Raw genomic sequence first — 17911 nt, forward strand, 5'->3', positions numbered from 1 at the left:
CCCCCCCACCCCCCCCCCCCCCCACCCCCCCCCCCCCCCACCCCCCCCCCCCCCCACCCCCCCCCCCCCCCACCCCCCCCCCCCCCCACCCCCCCCCCCCCCCACCCCCCCCCCCCCCCACCCCCCCCCCCCCCCACCCCCCCCCCCCCCCACCCCCCCCCCCCCCCACCCCCCCCCCCCCCCACCCCCCCCCCCCCCCACCCCCCCCCCCCCCCACCCCCCCCCCCCCCCACCCCCCCCCCCCCCCACCCCCCCCCCCCCCCACCCCCCCCCCCCCCCACCCCCCCCCCCCCCCACCCCCCCCCCCCCCCACCCCCCCCCCCCCCCACCCCCCCCCCCCCCCACCCCCCCCCCCCCCCACCCCCCCCCCCCCCCACCCCCCCCCCCCCCCACCCCCCCCCCCCCCCACCCCCCCCCCCCCCCACCCCCCCCCCCCCCCACCCCCCCCCCCCCCCACCCCCCCCCCCCCCCACCCCCCCCCCCCCCCACCCCCCCCCCCCCCCACCCCCCCCCCCCCCCACCCCCCCCCCCCCCCACCCCCCCCCCCCCCCACCCCCCCCCCCCCCCACCCCCCCCCCCCCCCACCCCCCCCCCCCCCCACCCCCCCCCCCCCCCACCCCCCCCCCCCCCCACCCCCCCCCCCCCCCACCCCCCCCCCCCCCCACCCCCCCCCCCCCCCACCCCCCCCCCCCCCCACCCCCCCCCCCCCCCACCCCCCCCCCCCCCCACCCCCCCCCCCCCCCACCCCCCCCCCCCCCCACCCCCCCCCCCCCCCACCCCCCCCCCCCCCCACCCCCCCCCCCCCCCACCCCCCCCCCCCCCCACCCCCCCCCCCCCCCACCCCCCCCCCCCCCCACCCCCCCCCCCCCCCACCCCCCCCCCCCCCCACCCCCCCCCCCCCCCACCCCCCCCCCCCCCCACCCCCCCCCCCCCCCACCCCCCCCCCCCCCCACCCCCCCCCCCCCCCACCCCCCCCCCCCCCCACCCCCCCCCCCCCCCACCCCCCCCCCCCCCCACCCCCCCCCCCCCCCACCCCCCCCCCCCCCCACCCCCCCCCCCCCCCACCCCCCCCCCCCCCCACCCCCCCCCCCCCCCACCCCCCCCCCCCCCCACCCCCCCCCCCCCCCACCCCCCCCCCCCCCCACCCCCCCCCCCCCCCACCCCCCCCCCCCCCCACCCCCCCCCCCCCCCACCCCCCCCCCCCCCCACCCCCCCCCCCCCCCACCCCCCCCCCCCCCCACCCCCCCCCCCCCCCACCCCCCCCCCCCCCCACCCCCCCCCCCCCCCACCCCCCCCCCCCCCCACCCCCCCCCCCCCCCACCCCCCCCCCCCCCCACCCCCCCCCCCCCCCACCCCCCCCCCCCCCCACCCCCCCCCCCCCCCACCCCCCCCCCCCCCCACCCCCCCCCCCCCCCACCCCCCCCCCCCCCCACCCCCCCCCCCCCCCACCCCCCCCCCCCCCCACCCCCCCCCCCCCCCACCCCCCCCCCCCCCCACCCCCCCCCCCCCCCACCCCCCCCCCCCCCCACCCCCCCCCCCCCCCACCCCCCCCCCCCCCCACCCCCCCCCCCCCCCACCCCCCCCCCCCCCCACCCCCCCCCCCCCCCACCCCCCCCCCCCCCCACCCCCCCCCCCCCCCACCCCCCCCCCCCCCCACCCCCCCCCCCCCCCACCCCCCCCCCCCCCCACCCCCCCCCCCCCCCACCCCCCCCCCCCCCCACCCCCCCCCCCCCCCACCCCCCCCCCCCCCCACCCCCCCCCCCCCCCACCCCCCCCCCCCCCCACCCCCCCCCCCCCCCACCCCCCCCCCCCCCCACCCCCCCCCCCCCCCACCCCCCCCCCCCCCCACCCCCCCCCCCCCCCACCCCCCCCCCCCCCCACCCCCCCCCCCCCCCACCCCCCCCCCCCCCCACCCCCCCCCCCCCCCACCCCCCCCCCCCCCCACCCCCCCCCCCCCCCACCCCCCCCCCCCCCCACCCCCCCCCCCCCCCACCCCCCCCCCCCCCCACCCCCCCCCCCCCCCACCCCCCCCCCCCCCCACCCCCCCCCCCCCCCACCCCCCCCCCCCCCCACCCCCCCCCCCCCCCACCCCCCCCCCCCCCCACCCCCCCCCCCCCCCACCCCCCCCCCCCCCCACCCCCCCCCCCCCCCACCCCCCCCCCCCCCCACCCCCCCCCCCCCCCACCCCCCCCCCCCCCCACCCCCCCCCCCCCCCACCCCCCCCCCCCCCCACCCCCCCCCCCCCCCACCCCCCCCCCCCCCCACCCCCCCCCCCCCCCACCCCCCCCCCCCCCCACCCCCCCCCCCCCCCACCCCCCCCCCCCCCCACCCCCCCCCCCCCCCACCCCCCCCCCCCCCCACCCCCCCCCCCCCCCACCCCCCCCCCCCCCCACCCCCCCCCCCCCCCACCCCCCCCCCCCCCCACCCCCCCCCCCCCCCACCCCCCCCCCCCCCCACCCCCCCCCCCCCCCACCCCCCCCCCCCCCCACCCCCCCCCCCCCCCACCCCCCCCCCCCCCCACCCCCCCCCCCCCCCACCCCCCCCCCCCCCCACCCCCCCCCCCCCCCACCCCCCCCCCCCCCCACCCCCCCCCCCCCCCACCCCCCCCCCCCCCCACCCCCCCCCCCCCCCACCCCCCCCCCCCCCCACCCCCCCCCCCCCCCACCCCCCCCCCCCCCCACCCCCCCCCCCCCCCACCCCCCCCCCCCCCCACCCCCCCCCCCCCCCACCCCCCCCCCCCCCCACCCCCCCCCCCCCCCACCCCCCCCCCCCCCCACCCCCCCCCCCCCCCACCCCCCCCCCCCCCCACCCCCCCCCCCCCCCACCCCCCCCCCCCCCCACCCCCCCCCCCCCCCACCCCCCCCCCCCCCCACCCCCCCCCCCCCCCACCCCCCCCCCCCCCCACCCCCCCCCCCCCCCACCCCCCCCCCCCCCCACCCCCCCCCCCCCCCACCCCCCCCCCCCCCCACCCCCCCCCCCCCCCACCCCCCCCCCCCCCCACCCCCCCCCCCCCCCACCCCCCCCCCCCCCCACCCCCCCCCCCCCCCACCCCCCCCCCCCCCCACCCCCCCCCCCCCCCACCCCCCCCCCCCCCCACCCCCCCCCCCCCCCACCCCCCCCCCCCCCCACCCCCCCCCCCCCCCACCCCCCCCCCCCCCCACCCCCCCCCCCCCCCACCCCCCCCCCCCCCCACCCCCCCCCCCCCCCACCCCCCCCCCCCCCCACCCCCCCCCCCCCCCACCCCCCCCCCCCCCCACCCCCCCCCCCCCCCACCCCCCCCCCCCCCCACCCCCCCCCCCCCCCACCCCCCCCCCCCCCCACCCCCCCCCCCCCCCACCCCCCCCCCCCCCCACCCCCCCCCCCCCCCACCCCCCCCCCCCCCCACCCCCCCCCCCCCCCACCCCCCCCCCCCCCCACCCCCCCCCCCCCCCACCCCCCCCCCCCCCCACCCCCCCCCCCCCCCACCCCCCCCCCCCCCCACCCCCCCCCCCCCCCACCCCCCCCCCCCCCCACCCCCCCCCCCCCCCACCCCCCCCCCCCCCCACCCCCCCCCCCCCCCACCCCCCCCCCCCCCCACCCCCCCCCCCCCCCACCCCCCCCCCCCCCCACCCCCCCCCCCCCCCACCCCCCCCCCCCCCCACCCCCCCCCCCCCCCACCCCCCCCCCCCCCCACCCCCCCCCCCCCCCACCCCCCCCCCCCCCCACCCCCCCCCCCCCCCACCCCCCCCCCCCCCCACCCCCCCCCCCCCCCACCCCCCCCCCCCCCCACCCCCCCCCCCCCCCACCCCCCCCCCCCCCCACCCCCCCCCCCCCCCACCCCCCCCCCCCCCCACCCCCCCCCCCCCCCACCCCCCCCCCCCCCCACCCCCCCCCCCCCCCACCCCCCCCCCCCCCCACCCCCCCCCCCCCCCACCCCCCCCCCCCCCCACCCCCCCCCCCCCCCACCCCCCCCCCCCCCCACCCCCCCCCCCCCCCACCCCCCCCCCCCCCCACCCCCCCCCCCCCCCACCCCCCCCCCCCCCCACCCCCCCCCCCCCCCACCCCCCCCCCCCCCCACCCCCCCCCCCCCCCACCCCCCCCCCCCCCCACCCCCCCCCCCCCCCACCCCCCCCCCCCCCCACCCCCCCCCCCCCCCACCCCCCCCCCCCCCCACCCCCCCCCCCCCCCACCCCCCCCCCCCCCCACCCCCCCCCCCCCCCACCCCCCCCCCCCCCCACCCCCCCCCCCCCCCACCCCCCCCCCCCCCCACCCCCCCCCCCCCCCACCCCCCCCCCCCCCCACCCCCCCCCCCCCCCACCCCCCCCCCCCCCCACCCCCCCCCCCCCCCACCCCCCCCCCCCCCCACCCCCCCCCCCCCCCACCCCCCCCCCCCCCCACCCCCCCCCCCCCCCACCCCCCCCCCCCCCCACCCCCCCCCCCCCCCACCCCCCCCCCCCCCCACCCCCCCCCCCCCCCACCCCCCCCCCCCCCCACCCCCCCCCCCCCCCACCCCCCCCCCCCCCCACCCCCCCCCCCCCCCACCCCCCCCCCCCCCCACCCCCCCCCCCCCCCACCCCCCCCCCCCCCCACCCCCCCCCCCCCCCACCCCCCCCCCCCCCCACCCCCCCCCCCCCCCACCCCCCCCCCCCCCCACCCCCCCCCCCCCCCACCCCCCCCCCCCCCCACCCCCCCCCCCCCCCACCCCCCCCCCCCCCCACCCCCCCCCCCCCCCACCCCCCCCCCCCCCCACCCCCCCCCCCCCCCACCCCCCCCCCCCCCCACCCCCCCCCCCCCCCACCCCCCCCCCCCCCCACCCCCCCCCCCCCCCACCCCCCCCCCCCCCCACCCCCCCCCCCCCCCACCCCCCCCCCCCCCCACCCCCCCCCCCCCCCACCCCCCCCCCCCCCCACCCCCCCCCCCCCCCACCCCCCCCCCCCCCCACCCCCCCCCCCCCCCACCCCCCCCCCCCCCCACCCCCCCCCCCCCCCACCCCCCCCCCCCCCCACCCCCCCCCCCCCCCACCCCCCCCCCCCCCCACCCCCCAGATGCTGGCTGGGGATGATGGGAACTGTAGTCCATAACATCTGGAGGACCACGGGCTTGACACCTGTGGTATAAGGCATGACATAAAAAAGCAGTTACAAAACAATGCGGGAAACACAAGCAATGTATAGAATAAACTGTGTCTTGAACTACAGTCCTCCTCCCTCTCCTGGACAGTTCCAATTGTACTACAGATTTGTTTCCCTTCATAAAAATGCTCCCCCCCATTTCATTTTATACCTTCTGTGGAATGACAAAAGTATGGGGAGCTTCCTGACCTCCTCAGTCAGGCCATTCCCCAGGTGGCGGCCACAACAGAAAACCCACGGGGTGGGGAGCTGTTGAGCTGACCCACTTGCAAGGGGGCAGTTTGTTTATGTCTGAGATATTTAGCCAGCCCTTTCACAACTACAGTCAAGCTCAGGGTCACACCATGGTTAAAACATTACATATAAATCAGCAACAATTTAAACTATCATTTAAATTTCCTAGCACTCTTTAAAAAATTCAACTCTAGCAGGAAACAACCAGGGAAAGAGGGAAAGTAGAAAAGAAACATAAGGAAAAAGCTTAACCAGAATTACCCTGTTTCCCCGAATATAAGACATCCCCGGAAAATAAGACGTAGTAGAGGTTTTGCTGAAGTGCGAAATATAAGGCATCCCCCGAAAGTAAGACGTAGCAAAGTTTTTGTTTGGAAGCATGCCCGACGAACAGAAGACAGAAAAATAAGACATCCCCTGAAAATAAGACATAGCGCATCTTTGGGAGCAAAAATTAATATAAGACACTGTCTTATTTTCGGGGAAACACAGTAACAATAACAAAAAAATAGTAAAGTTAGCAAATCACTGAAAAGACCAACCACAATAAGGGTAGAAAGATGGAACTGTTACTCCCTCAACCATAGTTAAGCTGTATGGTTTCTTTCATTCAACACTTTTATTAGCCAGTTTTCCCTCTCCAAAGCCCAAAGAGGTTTACAATATTAATAAAAACTGTTATAAAAACACAATAAACCATACAAAGAAAACAGCAATTATAAAAACAGCCAGCTGTTGATGGATGGTGGGCCGGATGTTGTCCCAGAGGCCAAATGTGATGGGTTGGCTTAAGCAGAGTCGCCTGAAACTGAATCCATCAGAGAGGTACTGTGGCTGGCCAGAGCGGAGTGGGCAAATTATCTACTGGCTCTTGACAAAAGTTCAGCGAACATTATCTTCCTCTGCCTTGAGCCTGGGAGTGATTCCAGATGGTTTCCTTTCTATGTCTTTTAATTTGTTTTGTCATTGTTGTCAATGCAAATTGTCTTATTTTGTTGGAAATCTCCCTGAGCCCTGCTTTGGCAAGAGGGGGGAGAGGATATACATAAATTATTATTACTATTATTAGATTTTGTTTAATATCACGGTTGCCAGTTCTTTAGCTGCTTGTTTGCCTTTCGTTACACTTCGAGCCTCACCCAGAGGCCTAGGCTGTTGTCATGCATCAGGGTAGTATTCGTGCAGATCCCAGCAGAGTTGCCTTCTGAATCTGACAGATGTTTGTTTGTTTATAAACAATCAGTTTTATATACTGCCCCTCCCCCAAAGGGCTCTGGGCGGTGAACAACACAATAACAAACAACCGCATTAAAACCCCATTTAAAACAGCGGATTAAACAAAATTACATCGGAATCCAGCATAAAACTTCATAAAGCCACCTGAGGTATCAGCCCCAAAACAGTTACTTCTGGGCGTTTCCCCACTTACCATTAGGTGCGCGCTACTGTAGGCAAGTAGCACGTGGTCCCCCGGCACTCCCCACTACAGGGCCGGCGACAACGCAGCCGACCCGGCGCCTTTTGATGACCCCACTCAGAGCGCGGGGTCGTGGGGAAGCCCGGGTGTGCGCCAGAAATGACACGCACTGAGAGCAGCGCGCGGCATAGGGGGGTCGTGGCAAGTGGGGAAACGCCCTCTATTGCCACATAGCCATGAAAGTACAAAAGAGCAACCAGCCACAACCCTTGTAGCCAATGTTGTTAATACGCCATTAGCTGTTTTTCAGAATTCGCTCAGGGATCCAGCCGTCCCCCCCTCTCCTCCGCCACAGCAGAAGCTACCAGAACAGTTTACCTGGCACATGAACTCCACAGGATTTGCTGCGGAAGCCAGCAAGCTGCTGATTTCTTCCATGTCAGAGTAATAGCTCACGTCCGCTTCAGCTACAATTAAATCCCCAGCATACAATCGCAATCCCACTGTGCCAGGCGACAAATCTGAGAAAGGGGGAAAAGATGCAGACCCATCATGCAAGACCCCGAAAGAAAACTGTGCTAGGAGAAGCAATGCAGGAAAATGGAGGAAATGTCTATAAAGTCAGGTGATATTTATTTATACCCCAGTGTGGCTGAACCAAATGGATAGCTTACAGTCTTGGGTTCGGTCAAATATTCTTATGTTAAGATTGTCTTTTGCAACAAGACGAATATTTCTTTCACGGAGTATTACACAGTGTAGGGGTGCGTTAGCAAACCCAGTAGAGCCTCAGAAAGTGCACAGGAATGCCTGCGCCATCTGTTCCCTCCTGGGCTCACACGTACGCGCATCACGAGATCCCCCAGACACCCGGGTCACAAGATGCCTGAATGTGGATTCGACCCAGACAGGAACGTTTCTCCCTGCACGTACGCAGCCCTCCGCTGAGTCATGAATTGCGCTACTTTCTCCCGCTCTCCCGCCTTCCCCAAACCCTTAATAAAGGTGCCAGGGACCCCAGCTTGGCAGACGAGCCAGATCAGCTAGATTAGCCGCTGGCTTCTCTCCACCGGTTTCCTGATATCGCTGCGTCTCGTCTCTTTATTGCGTAACGACTTCACACAGTCCTGATATGTGATCCATGGCGTCATGGGCCAGTCTGTGTGCAGTTACCTGGACTCCGAGGACTCAGATGCAGAACCTGCTAACACTGGGCCCTCAGACACGAGGAAGCAGAAGCTGACCCTGGAGCGGGCTGCTCAGGAGGAAATTCAGGCAGCAGAGTCAGCTACCAGCCCTTCCTCACTGATGCCACGCAGCTGAGAGAACTTGCACACTCCTCCACCAAGCCCTGTGATGAGCCAGCTGTGCGGAGCCCATTGCAGCAGCTAGAGAGCCAAAGGAAGTGTGCTCATTTCTCTGCCAGGTATGGTAGAAGGCTCTGTGAGATAGAGGCGCCTGCATCTGAGGAGGACTGAACTTTTGCAGGATCGCAGCCTTATTAACCAGAGCTTCCTATATAAACCTTGCTCTGCCTGGGCACAATGAGTGCACTTCCTGCTAGATCTTCCCGTGCTTGCTGTAGCTCCCAGTCCGCCTGCCTGCTTGGATTCCCGTGCTGTGGACCTGGGGCTGTCTGCCCACACCTGTCCTGACCTACTGGACTGTGATCTGACTGCACCTTGCCTGCTGCGACCTAGACTGTGACCTGACTACACCTTGCCTGACCTGGCCTTGACCCATTGGACTGTGACCTGCCCATGCTTGTGCTCGCCACCCGTGTTGCCCTGCGAGGCTGGGACTGACCACGCCCTGTCTGCCGGCAGCACACGTGGAGTCCTTTCATACAGCCCTTCGTTTCAAGCTGAATGCAAGTGAACACACCTGAAACAAATCCTTGGTGTAATCAAGGTCAGAATCGTCAGCTCAAAAATGGGCAGCAGCTTTCCAGAGTCTCAGGTTGAAATTAGGACTAATAAAAGAAGAATTGGGACTAATAAAAGGAAACACTTCTTCACAAAATTCAGTGCTATATATCTAAACAGTAGAAAGCAAACCGCAATATCTTGCTGGCACTGCACTCTGTTATGGACTTTTGCGGTTTGCTTTCTACTGTTTAGATATATAGCACTGAATAAGGAATTTAGCTTCTTATGCACCATACCTCTTTGTGTTTAGGATTTGTGATCCATTTCAGCACATTGCTATGTAAAATTGTACTAACAGTTTAAGAACTTATGTCAATAAGATACATCTGAGTTTTGAGACTATAGTGCAGTGGTGGCGAACCTTTGGCAGCCCAGATGCTATGGACTACAATTCCCATCAGCCCCTGCCAGCATGCCCAATTGGCTATGCTGGCAGGGGCTGATTGGAATTGTAGTCCATAACATCTGGAGTGCCAAAGGTTCGCCACCACAGCTATAGTAGATTATTTATTTGACTATAATTGTTGATGTTTTCACTACCAGCCAGCCGGTGTGCTGCGCTATTTCCTGAGTTATCAGTTGCACGCCGCACACCTGTTTGTGTTTATTTTGTCTTTAGGGAAGTGACAAACAAGACGTGTCTTTCAGATTGTCAAGTGAACGCAATTTAGCACAGCTACTTCAATGTGAAGCATTTGCCCTGATGCGACATAAGCTTTCAATCTGAATACAGCAGAAGTTCCCCTGCGTTACTTTAAAAATTCCACAAAGTGAAAATGAACAGCGGTTTCTCACATTCTGTTGAAAGCGAAGGCAGCAGGAAACACAAGTCAACTTCTGCTTCCGGTAATGGCCGCTCTCCCCGCTTCAGAAGGCGGAGGACCAGCAAAGTCCCCGATTCACACATTACACAAGCAGACAAAACAAAACAGGAAGCACGGCTTCAACTCTACCTATCTGAACAGCCATCTATTGTGGGCTACTGTGGACTTAATTTTAGCTTTCTACATATAGATGACGGGAGGGCAGAGGCTTCTGGTTACAGATCAGCCAAGGCCAATTCACCTCTGCAAGGAGGCACAGGGCTGGAGACCATTTTCAGCCACAGACAAAGTGGTGGGATCCAAAAATTTTAGTAACAGGTTCCCATGGTGGTGGGATTCAAACTGTGGGGTAGCGCCAACGGGGCTGGGTGAGGCATGACGGGGGCATGGCCGGGCATTCCGGGGGTGGGGCGTTAATAATTTCTCTGTTGCTGTAAAAAACTCTTACTGTAAAAAAAAGTTCCTAATTTCCAGCTGGTATCTTTCTGTCCATAATTTAAACTCATTATAGCAAGTCCTATCGTCTACTGCCAACAGAAACAACTACTTCTCCTCTAATTGACTGCCTGTCAAATACTTAATACTTTCAAATACTTAATTTTGTTTCTAGACATCAAAAGAAGGATACTTTCCTTAAACAAGGAACTTTACCATATTTCTAAAACATGTTTTTAAAACAGCCCAACAGGGAGAATTATCCCGTTTTCTACCTTCGCTAACCAGCCACATAGGAAACAACAGGACTTGATGATTTTTGGACCTAATGGAATTTCTAACGGAAAAGCAGACCCAATTAGTAACCCCCTCTCGGCACACACAAATAATTAGTAACCCACTCTCGGGAACTGGTGACAACCTGCTGGATCCCACCTCTGCTCAGACATGCACGCTTCAGACATGGGAGGGCAGGTTTTGGCACTTACCAGGTGTGCAAACTGAGACTGTATACTCATTCTCCATCCTGGAAAGGACTCGCACAGACTGACAATTTGTAGGAGTGAATTCCACGTCCATTTTCACTTGGTTATCCAGCTTGCATTTTAGAATTATGTACATTGTTGTCTGCACCTAGAAGTAGAGCAACTTAAATTAAAACCCAATAATATCCAAGGGCTGTTGGGGACTGTACAGATAGCTTAGTAACTCCCATTCTTTGCATGTGCTCAAGTAATGTGCAATACTAAAAGGATAAAATATATTGTGTGTGATGTGAAATATGAAAAGGATAAAATATATTGTGTGTGATGTGAAATATGAAAAGGATAAAATATATTGTGTGTGATGTGAAATAGTAAATTGATAAAATATATTGTGTGTGATGTACAATATTAAAAGGATAAAATATATTGTGTTAAAACAAAATGCGTAATAAAATACCTGAGAAATAAAAGCAAATTGTATCTGTTCACCATTAGATTAAAAACCCCACAATGTTTATCAGTCCAAAACCAGCCAAAAACACTGTCTTTCATCAGAGCATTGGGGAGACATTTCAAAAGCCTCTGAGTTTCATGTTTTCCCCTTTGTTGTAAGAAAAATGATACAAACAGCATCACCTCTTTCTGACAAAATACAGCTGAAATGTAGGCATTTTGGGGCTCTGGGACTGGAATAATTTTGTTTTGCACAAATATCTAACACTACACCCATGGACAGTGGTGGGATCCAAAAATTTTAGTAACAGGTTCCCATGGTGGTGGGATTCAAACTGTGGTGTGGCGCCAATGGGGCTGGGCGGGGCACAACGGGGGCATGGCCGGGCATTCCGGGGGCAGGGAATTCCTGGGCAGGGCTGTGGCAAGGACACAGCTGCTGCGCCGGTCCTTGGGCGGGAAACGAATGCACGCAGGCGCAGGCTGCCACGCACGCCGGTGCACCTCCTGCTAGACGGCTTCAAGTTCTGCGTGCTACTGCTGAGAGGAGGGGCGTAACTAAGGCAAAAATCACGTGGCAAAATCACCAACTGTAACCCCCTCTCGGCACACACAAATAATTAGTAACCTACTCTGGGGAACCTGTGAGAACCTGCTGGATCCCACCTCTGCCCATGGATCTTCAAGCCTTTCCTCTGTTTAGTCCCTGAAATGGCTTTTTAAAAGGCAAATGCACGGATAGGTTTTGTCAGTCCTTAATGGCTGAAAGAAACTGAGTGCCTACTGCAGGGAGAGGTACCAGCAAAAGAGGCCTCCAATCCCTGCCTAGACAGGATCGTATCTGGCCGCACCCAGCCACCACCCCAAAAAGGCTTCCCAGCAGCATCGGGAAGCTGCAAATGTGCAAAAGCCTCCCCACTGCCGAGCAGCCTCTACGGGGCCGTTCCAATTTAAGCCACCATTTTCAACGGCTTAAGTCTGAACCGAACGCTGCTGGCACACGGCAGCAAATAGCAAACACTGAACAGCCATGCCCTTGGACCACCCCTACTGCGCAACGAGCTCCCTACTGCGCAATGAGCACGTGAGCTCCCAAAGGCACCTCGTGGGCCACTGCGAGTAGCAGAGTGCTGGACTAGATCAGGGGTAGGGAACCTGCGGCTCAAGAGCCGCATGCGGCTCTTCTGCCCTTGCACTGCGGCTCCACGAGCAGAGCCGCCAGCCCCATCCTTGCCCGCCCTGCAGGCAGCAGGGTGGGCGCACCAACTGCCCACGGTCGGCTGGGCCGTACCGCGGGCTTCCCCTCTCACCCGCCCCGTTGGAGCGGGGTGGGTGCTTTCCCGGCGGCAGGCGAGGCCGAGCCACCGGCTTCATCCTTGCCCACCCTGCAGGCAGCAGGGCGGGCGCACCAATGGCCCGCGGCTGGCCGCGCCGTGGGCTTCCCCTCTTGCCCACCCCGTTTGAGCAGGGCGGGTGCTTTCCTGGCGGCCGGCGAGGCCGAGACGCTGGCCCCATCCTTGCCCGCTCTGCAGGTAGCAGGGCGGATGCATCCACGCGCTTCTCAGAATGAGCGGAGTAAAAGGTAGAAAAAACCCAATATATTTAGTGTTATCTTTATTTTAAATGTCAAAAATTATTTGCGGCTCCAAGTGTTTTCTTTTCCCGTGGAAAACGGGTCCAAATGGCTCTTTGAGTGTTAAAGGTTCCCTACCCCTGGACTAGATGGACTCTGGTCTGATCCAGAAGGCTAGTTCTTATGTTCTTAATGGAGGCAGCATGGACGCAGAAACACTGGCACCACACTCAGCGCTGTGTCCCAGCACGGGGGGAGGGAGGCAGTGGCTGCGCACCCTAACCCTAACCCTTCCACTACTAGGGCAAGTGCTCCAGGGAGGGTAAATCCACTGGCACGGCCGGTGCTCGGCTCTCACAGTGGATTCGCCCCCTTCCCTTGGATGGGGCTCTGAGTGCACCAAAGCACATAGGCAGTTGCTACAAATCCTTGAGGGGGATCCTGCCAGCCAAATTGGAGGAAGGCAAGGAAAAGGGTCCCTCTTCTACAGGCAGACAGCAGCAGTGGCGTAGTGGTTAAGAGCAGGTGCGCTCTAATCTGTAGAACCAGGTTTGATTCCCTGCTCTGCCGCTTGAGCTGTGGAGGCTTATCTGGTGAACCAGATTAGCATGTGCACTCCAACACACACCAGCTGGGTGACCTTGGGCTAGTCACGGTTCTTCCGAGCTCTCTCAACCCCATCTGATTTTTTTTTAAGGGCCACCTATGCTACTGTTAGGGCAGAATATGGAGAAACAAAATGGTTTCCCATTGGCAAAGGTGTCAGACAAAGATGTGCTTTATCTCCCTGTCTTTTCAAGCTATATGCAGAACGTATCATAAGGAAAGCTGAATTAGAGTTAGGTGAAGTGAAGTGAAAATTGGTGGAAGGAACATTGAGATTTGCAGATGCCTCCATATTACTGGAAGAAAATAGTGAAGACTTGAAATGACGCCTGTTGAAGGTTAAAACAGAAAGCGCCAAAGCAAGACTATAGATGAACATTAGGAAAATGAAAGTGATGCTTACTGAGGAATTACACAACTTTATGGTAGACGGCGAAGAAACAGAAACTGCTAAAATGTCCTGCCCTTGGCTCAGTCATCAACCGAAAGAAAGACTGCAACCAAGAAATCAGAAGGAGGTTGAGTCTGGAAAGGGCAGCAACAGTGGTGGGATTCAAAAATTTTAGTAGCAGGTTCCCATGGTGGTGGGATTCAAACTGTGGCGTAGCGCCAATGGGGCTGGGCAGGGCACGACGGGGGCATGGCTGGGCATTCCAGAGGCGGGGCATTCATGGGCGGGGCTGTGGCAAGGACGCAGCCGCTGCGCCGGTCCTTGGGCAGGAAACGAATGCACGCAGGCGCAGGCTGCCACGCACGCCGGTGCCCCTCCTGCTAGACTGCTTCAAGTTCTGCGCGCTACTGCTGAGAGGAGGGGCGTAACTCAGGCAAAAATCACGTGGCAAAATCACCCATTAGTAACCCCCTCTCGGCACACACAAATAATTAGTAACCTACTCTCGGGAACCTGTGAGAACCTGCTGGATCCCACCTCTGGGCAGCAATGAAGGAGGCAGAAAAGATTCTTAAGAGGAAGCATGTGCCGCTGGTAATCAAAATCAAGACAATTCATGCCATAATATTCCCTGTTACTATGTATGGGTAAGTTGGATGGTGAAGAAAGCAGACAAGAAAAAGTTGATTCATTTGAAATGTGGTAAAGAGTTTTACAGATAATGTGGACCACCAAAGGGACAAATAAGTCAATTCTAGATCAAATCAAGATTCAACTCCCCAAAGAAGCTAAAATGACTCATTGGTCACATTTCGAGACACAAAACTCAGTGGAACGGAAAAGATGAAGGCAGAAGGAAAACAGAAGACTGAGGCTGCCTGCTTTCCATCTTGGTTGGGCCCTGATTCCATCTTGGGTTCTACCTACCCCCTCCCTCTACTGGCCTTTAGATCGGGCGCCTGTTTTTAACAACTTCTGTTGTTTTAATCTGTATTTATTTTTTTGTAACTGCTGCTCAAGTTTTAATGGGTTTAAGTTGTATTTTGTAATGATTTGCTGTCTTAAGAGAACAGCCATATTGTGAGCCGCCTCGAGCCCTTCGGGGGTGAGGCGGCTTATAAATCTAATAAATAAATAAAAATAAATAAATAAGGAAGGAAGGAAGGAAGGAAGGAAGGAAGGAAGGAAGGAAGGAAGGAAGGAAGGAAGGAAGGAAGGAAGGAAGGAAGGAAGGGAGGGAGGGAGGGAGGGAGGGAGGGAGGGAGGGAGGGAGGGAGGGAGGAAGGAAGGAAGGAAGGAAGGAAGGAAGGAAGGAAGGAAGGAAGGAAGGAAGGAAGGAAGGAAGGAAGGAAGGAAGGAAGGAAGGAAGGAAGGAAGGAAGGAAGGAAGGAAGGAAGGAAGGAAGGAAGGAAGGAAGGAAGGAAGGAAGGAAGGAAGGCCACCAGGAGGATCATTACTTCATGGAGCCACCATGAGTTGGAAGCAACCACACACACACACACACACACACACACACTCCCTACATTTCAGGGAGAAAAGTATGGTAGTACCCGCCTGGGTTTTCATTTTTTGTTAGCCATGTAAGAGGAACGTTCAGGGTGGTACCAGAGCAGCAACATTTTGCCATGATGTCTCCTCACAACCACTTTGGGGGAAAGCTAAGACATACTGTACCCCACAGCGTATGCGACTTGGCTGCACTGCTACTAGGTTTCCTGTTTTGGCCCCAGAAGTCCCCTGCTGCCTCCTTGCTGACATGTTGCAGGAGTTATGTCGATCTCTGCCGTCCTCTGCTTCTGCATCAGCCTCTGAACCGCAACCAGAGTCTAAGTGAGAATATAAAGAATGAAATTATTTCTGTTACCTCAGAAACTAGTTAGTAATTAGATATGGGCAGTGGCGTACTGTTAACAGGGACATGGAGTACCCCATGTCCTTGGGCACATGCCATTGTGTCACATGGGGGCGCTGGGCACCCCCCCATGTGTTGTGACAGCGGGCACTTGAGCTGCCCGCTGCTGAGCCCCACCCTCCCAGCCTCTCTGCAGGCAGGCTCCTGCCCTCCCCAGGAATGGCCCAGGCGGGTACTACAGCACAAGCTGGCCCAGGAGCCAGCTTGCCACCACGGTGCCCCCCCCCGAGCCGCCCCCTCTGAGTCCCTCCCTCCCTGCTGGCTCCTGTAAGTGGGGCGCAGGGAGTCGAGCAGGGGCGGGTGGAGAGGCGGTCATGCCCCCAGGCGCCATTTAGACCCGGCGTGCCACTGGATATGGGTGATCCTTGAAAAAGAAGTTGAACATGGCTGAGGTTTTTAAAAAGGACACACCAGCAATTAAAAATATCTTGGCTCTGCACAAACTGGAATAAGAAAAACCCTCCTTCCCGTGCTCTATGCTACAAGGAAGGTTCCAAAAAATCGACCTGCAAGAGCGGAAAAGTCCTCATTGTACCACAGCGATTCAAACCACGGAACATATATTGCTCGACTGCCCCAAACACGAGGGATCTAGGACCAGACTTTTTGCTCTTTGTCCTGTAATCTTTAATGAATACTCTGCTGTGGGGAAGATTACGTTTCTACTAAACAATTCTGCCTCCGAGATTTTAACTTTTGCAGCTAGGTTCCTTATAGAAACTTTGAAATGATTACCTGCGATGGTTCTCATGTATGGGATACTTGTTTGGACAATGTTGGCTGTTATATGGATTCTACGCCTAATAAAGGTTTATATATATATAAAGGTTTATATATATATATAGGTTTAAATATATTTATAAATATATTTAAAAATATAAATATATTTTTTCTTATATATATATATATATAAGAAAAAACCTCTGGACTGTGTGTACCTGTGAATTTGACTAAGCTAGAATCAACTGCACTGGGAACCCTATTCGGGGGGGAAGGTGGGATATAAATGGCTTCTGACTCATAGTAACCCTATGAATCCATGTCCTCCCAAACATCCTGTTGTGAACAGCTTTCCTTAGGCCATGTAGACTGAGGGATGTGCCCTTCTCTATAGCAGTGGTTCTCAACCTGTGGGTCGGTACCCCTTTGGGGGCCGAACGACCCTTTCACAGGGGTCGCCTAAGACTCTCTGCATCAGTGTTCTCCACCTGTAAAATGGATAAATGTTAGGGTTGGGGGTCACCACAACATGAGGAACTGTATTAAAGGGTCGCGGCATTCGGAAGGTTGAGGACCACTGCTCTATAGAATCAATCCACATCTTGTTGGGTCTTCCTCTTTTCAATTCAATTCAATTCAATAAGCCTTTATTGGCATACAGAACATACAATATAAATACAGTTAAAATTACTAGATAAAACTTCACACTGGATCATAAGTTCAGCCTTCCTCTTTTCATACTGCCTTCAATTTTCCTAGCATCATTGACTTTTCCAGAGACTTTGTCTTCTAAAAGACTGGAGAGATAAATGCCCACCTCCTATAAAGCAATGGATTGAGGACCTTATAACATTTGTCAATATTTGAACGAATGGCAAATACCAGGGAATTGAATCGTGGTAGAACGTACTGCCGAGTCATAGCTTGCTTGTGGTAGCCCTGTAGAGTTGTCAAGTCAAGTGATGGTCAAATGTTTAGATAGAAAAAGTGCAGAGAAGGGCAACGAGGATGATTGAGGGATTGCAGCACCTTCCTTATGAGGAGAGGCTGCAGCGTTTGGGACTCTTTAGTTTGGAGAGGAGACGGCTGAGGGGGGATATGATTGAAGTCTATAAAATTATGCATGGGGTAGAAAATGTTGACAGAGAGAAATTGTTCTCTCTTTCTCACAATACTAGAACCAGGGGGCATTCATTGAAAATGTGGGGGGAAGAATTAGGACTAATAAAAGGAAACCTTCATGCAACGTGTGATTGGTGTTTGGAATATGCTGCCACAGGAGGTGGTGATGGCCACTAACCTGGATAGCTTTGAAAAGGGCTTGGACAGATTTATGGAGGAGAAGTCGATTTATGGCTACCAATCTTGATCCTCTTTGATCTGAGATTGCAAATGCCTTAGCAGACCAGGTGATCGGGAGCAACAGCCGCAGAAGGCCATTGCTTTCACCTCCTGCAGGTGAGCTCCCAATGGCACCTGGTGGGCCACTGCGAGTAGCAGAGAGCTGGACTAGATGGACTCTGGTCTGATCCAGCTGGCTTGTTCTTATGTTCCTCTTTTCATACTGCCTTCAATTTTCCTAGCATTGTTGACTTTTTCAGAGACTTTGTCTTCTAAAAGACTGGAGAGATAAAATGCCCACCTCCTGTAAAGCAATGGATTGAGGACCTTATAACATTTGTCAATATTTGAACGAATGGCAAATACCAGGGAATTGAATCGTGGTAGAACATACTGCCAAGTCATAGCTTACTTGTGGTAACCCTGTAGAGTTGTCAAGTCAAGAGATGGACAGATGTGGTTTGCCACGGTCTGCCTCTGT

The 17911-nt window shown here is 60.5% G+C and overlaps 1 protein-coding gene across 1 annotated transcript in view; it reads right to left on the reverse strand.

Annotated features, from left to right (window-relative positions):
* The window catches only part of PIK3AP1 (phosphoinositide-3-kinase adaptor protein 1), a 68244-nt gene that overhangs the window by 29935 nt on the left and 20398 nt on the right, over positions 1 to 17911 (reverse strand). The window contains exons 3-5 of the mRNA XM_048504453.1: positions 15132 to 15283; positions 10438 to 10582; positions 7141 to 7283 (exon numbers count right to left, since the gene is read on the reverse strand). Coding sequence (XP_048360410.1) covers positions 7141 to 7283; positions 10438 to 10582; positions 15132 to 15283 — 440 coding nt within the window. The remainder of the gene's footprint in view (positions 1 to 7140; positions 7284 to 10437; positions 10583 to 15131; positions 15284 to 17911) is intronic.

Source organism: Sphaerodactylus townsendi, linkage group LG07 (genome assembly GCF_021028975.2).
Source record: "Sphaerodactylus townsendi isolate TG3544 linkage group LG07, MPM_Stown_v2.3, whole genome shotgun sequence".
NCBI classification, from domain to species: domain Eukaryota; kingdom Metazoa; phylum Chordata; class Lepidosauria; order Squamata; family Sphaerodactylidae; genus Sphaerodactylus; species Sphaerodactylus townsendi.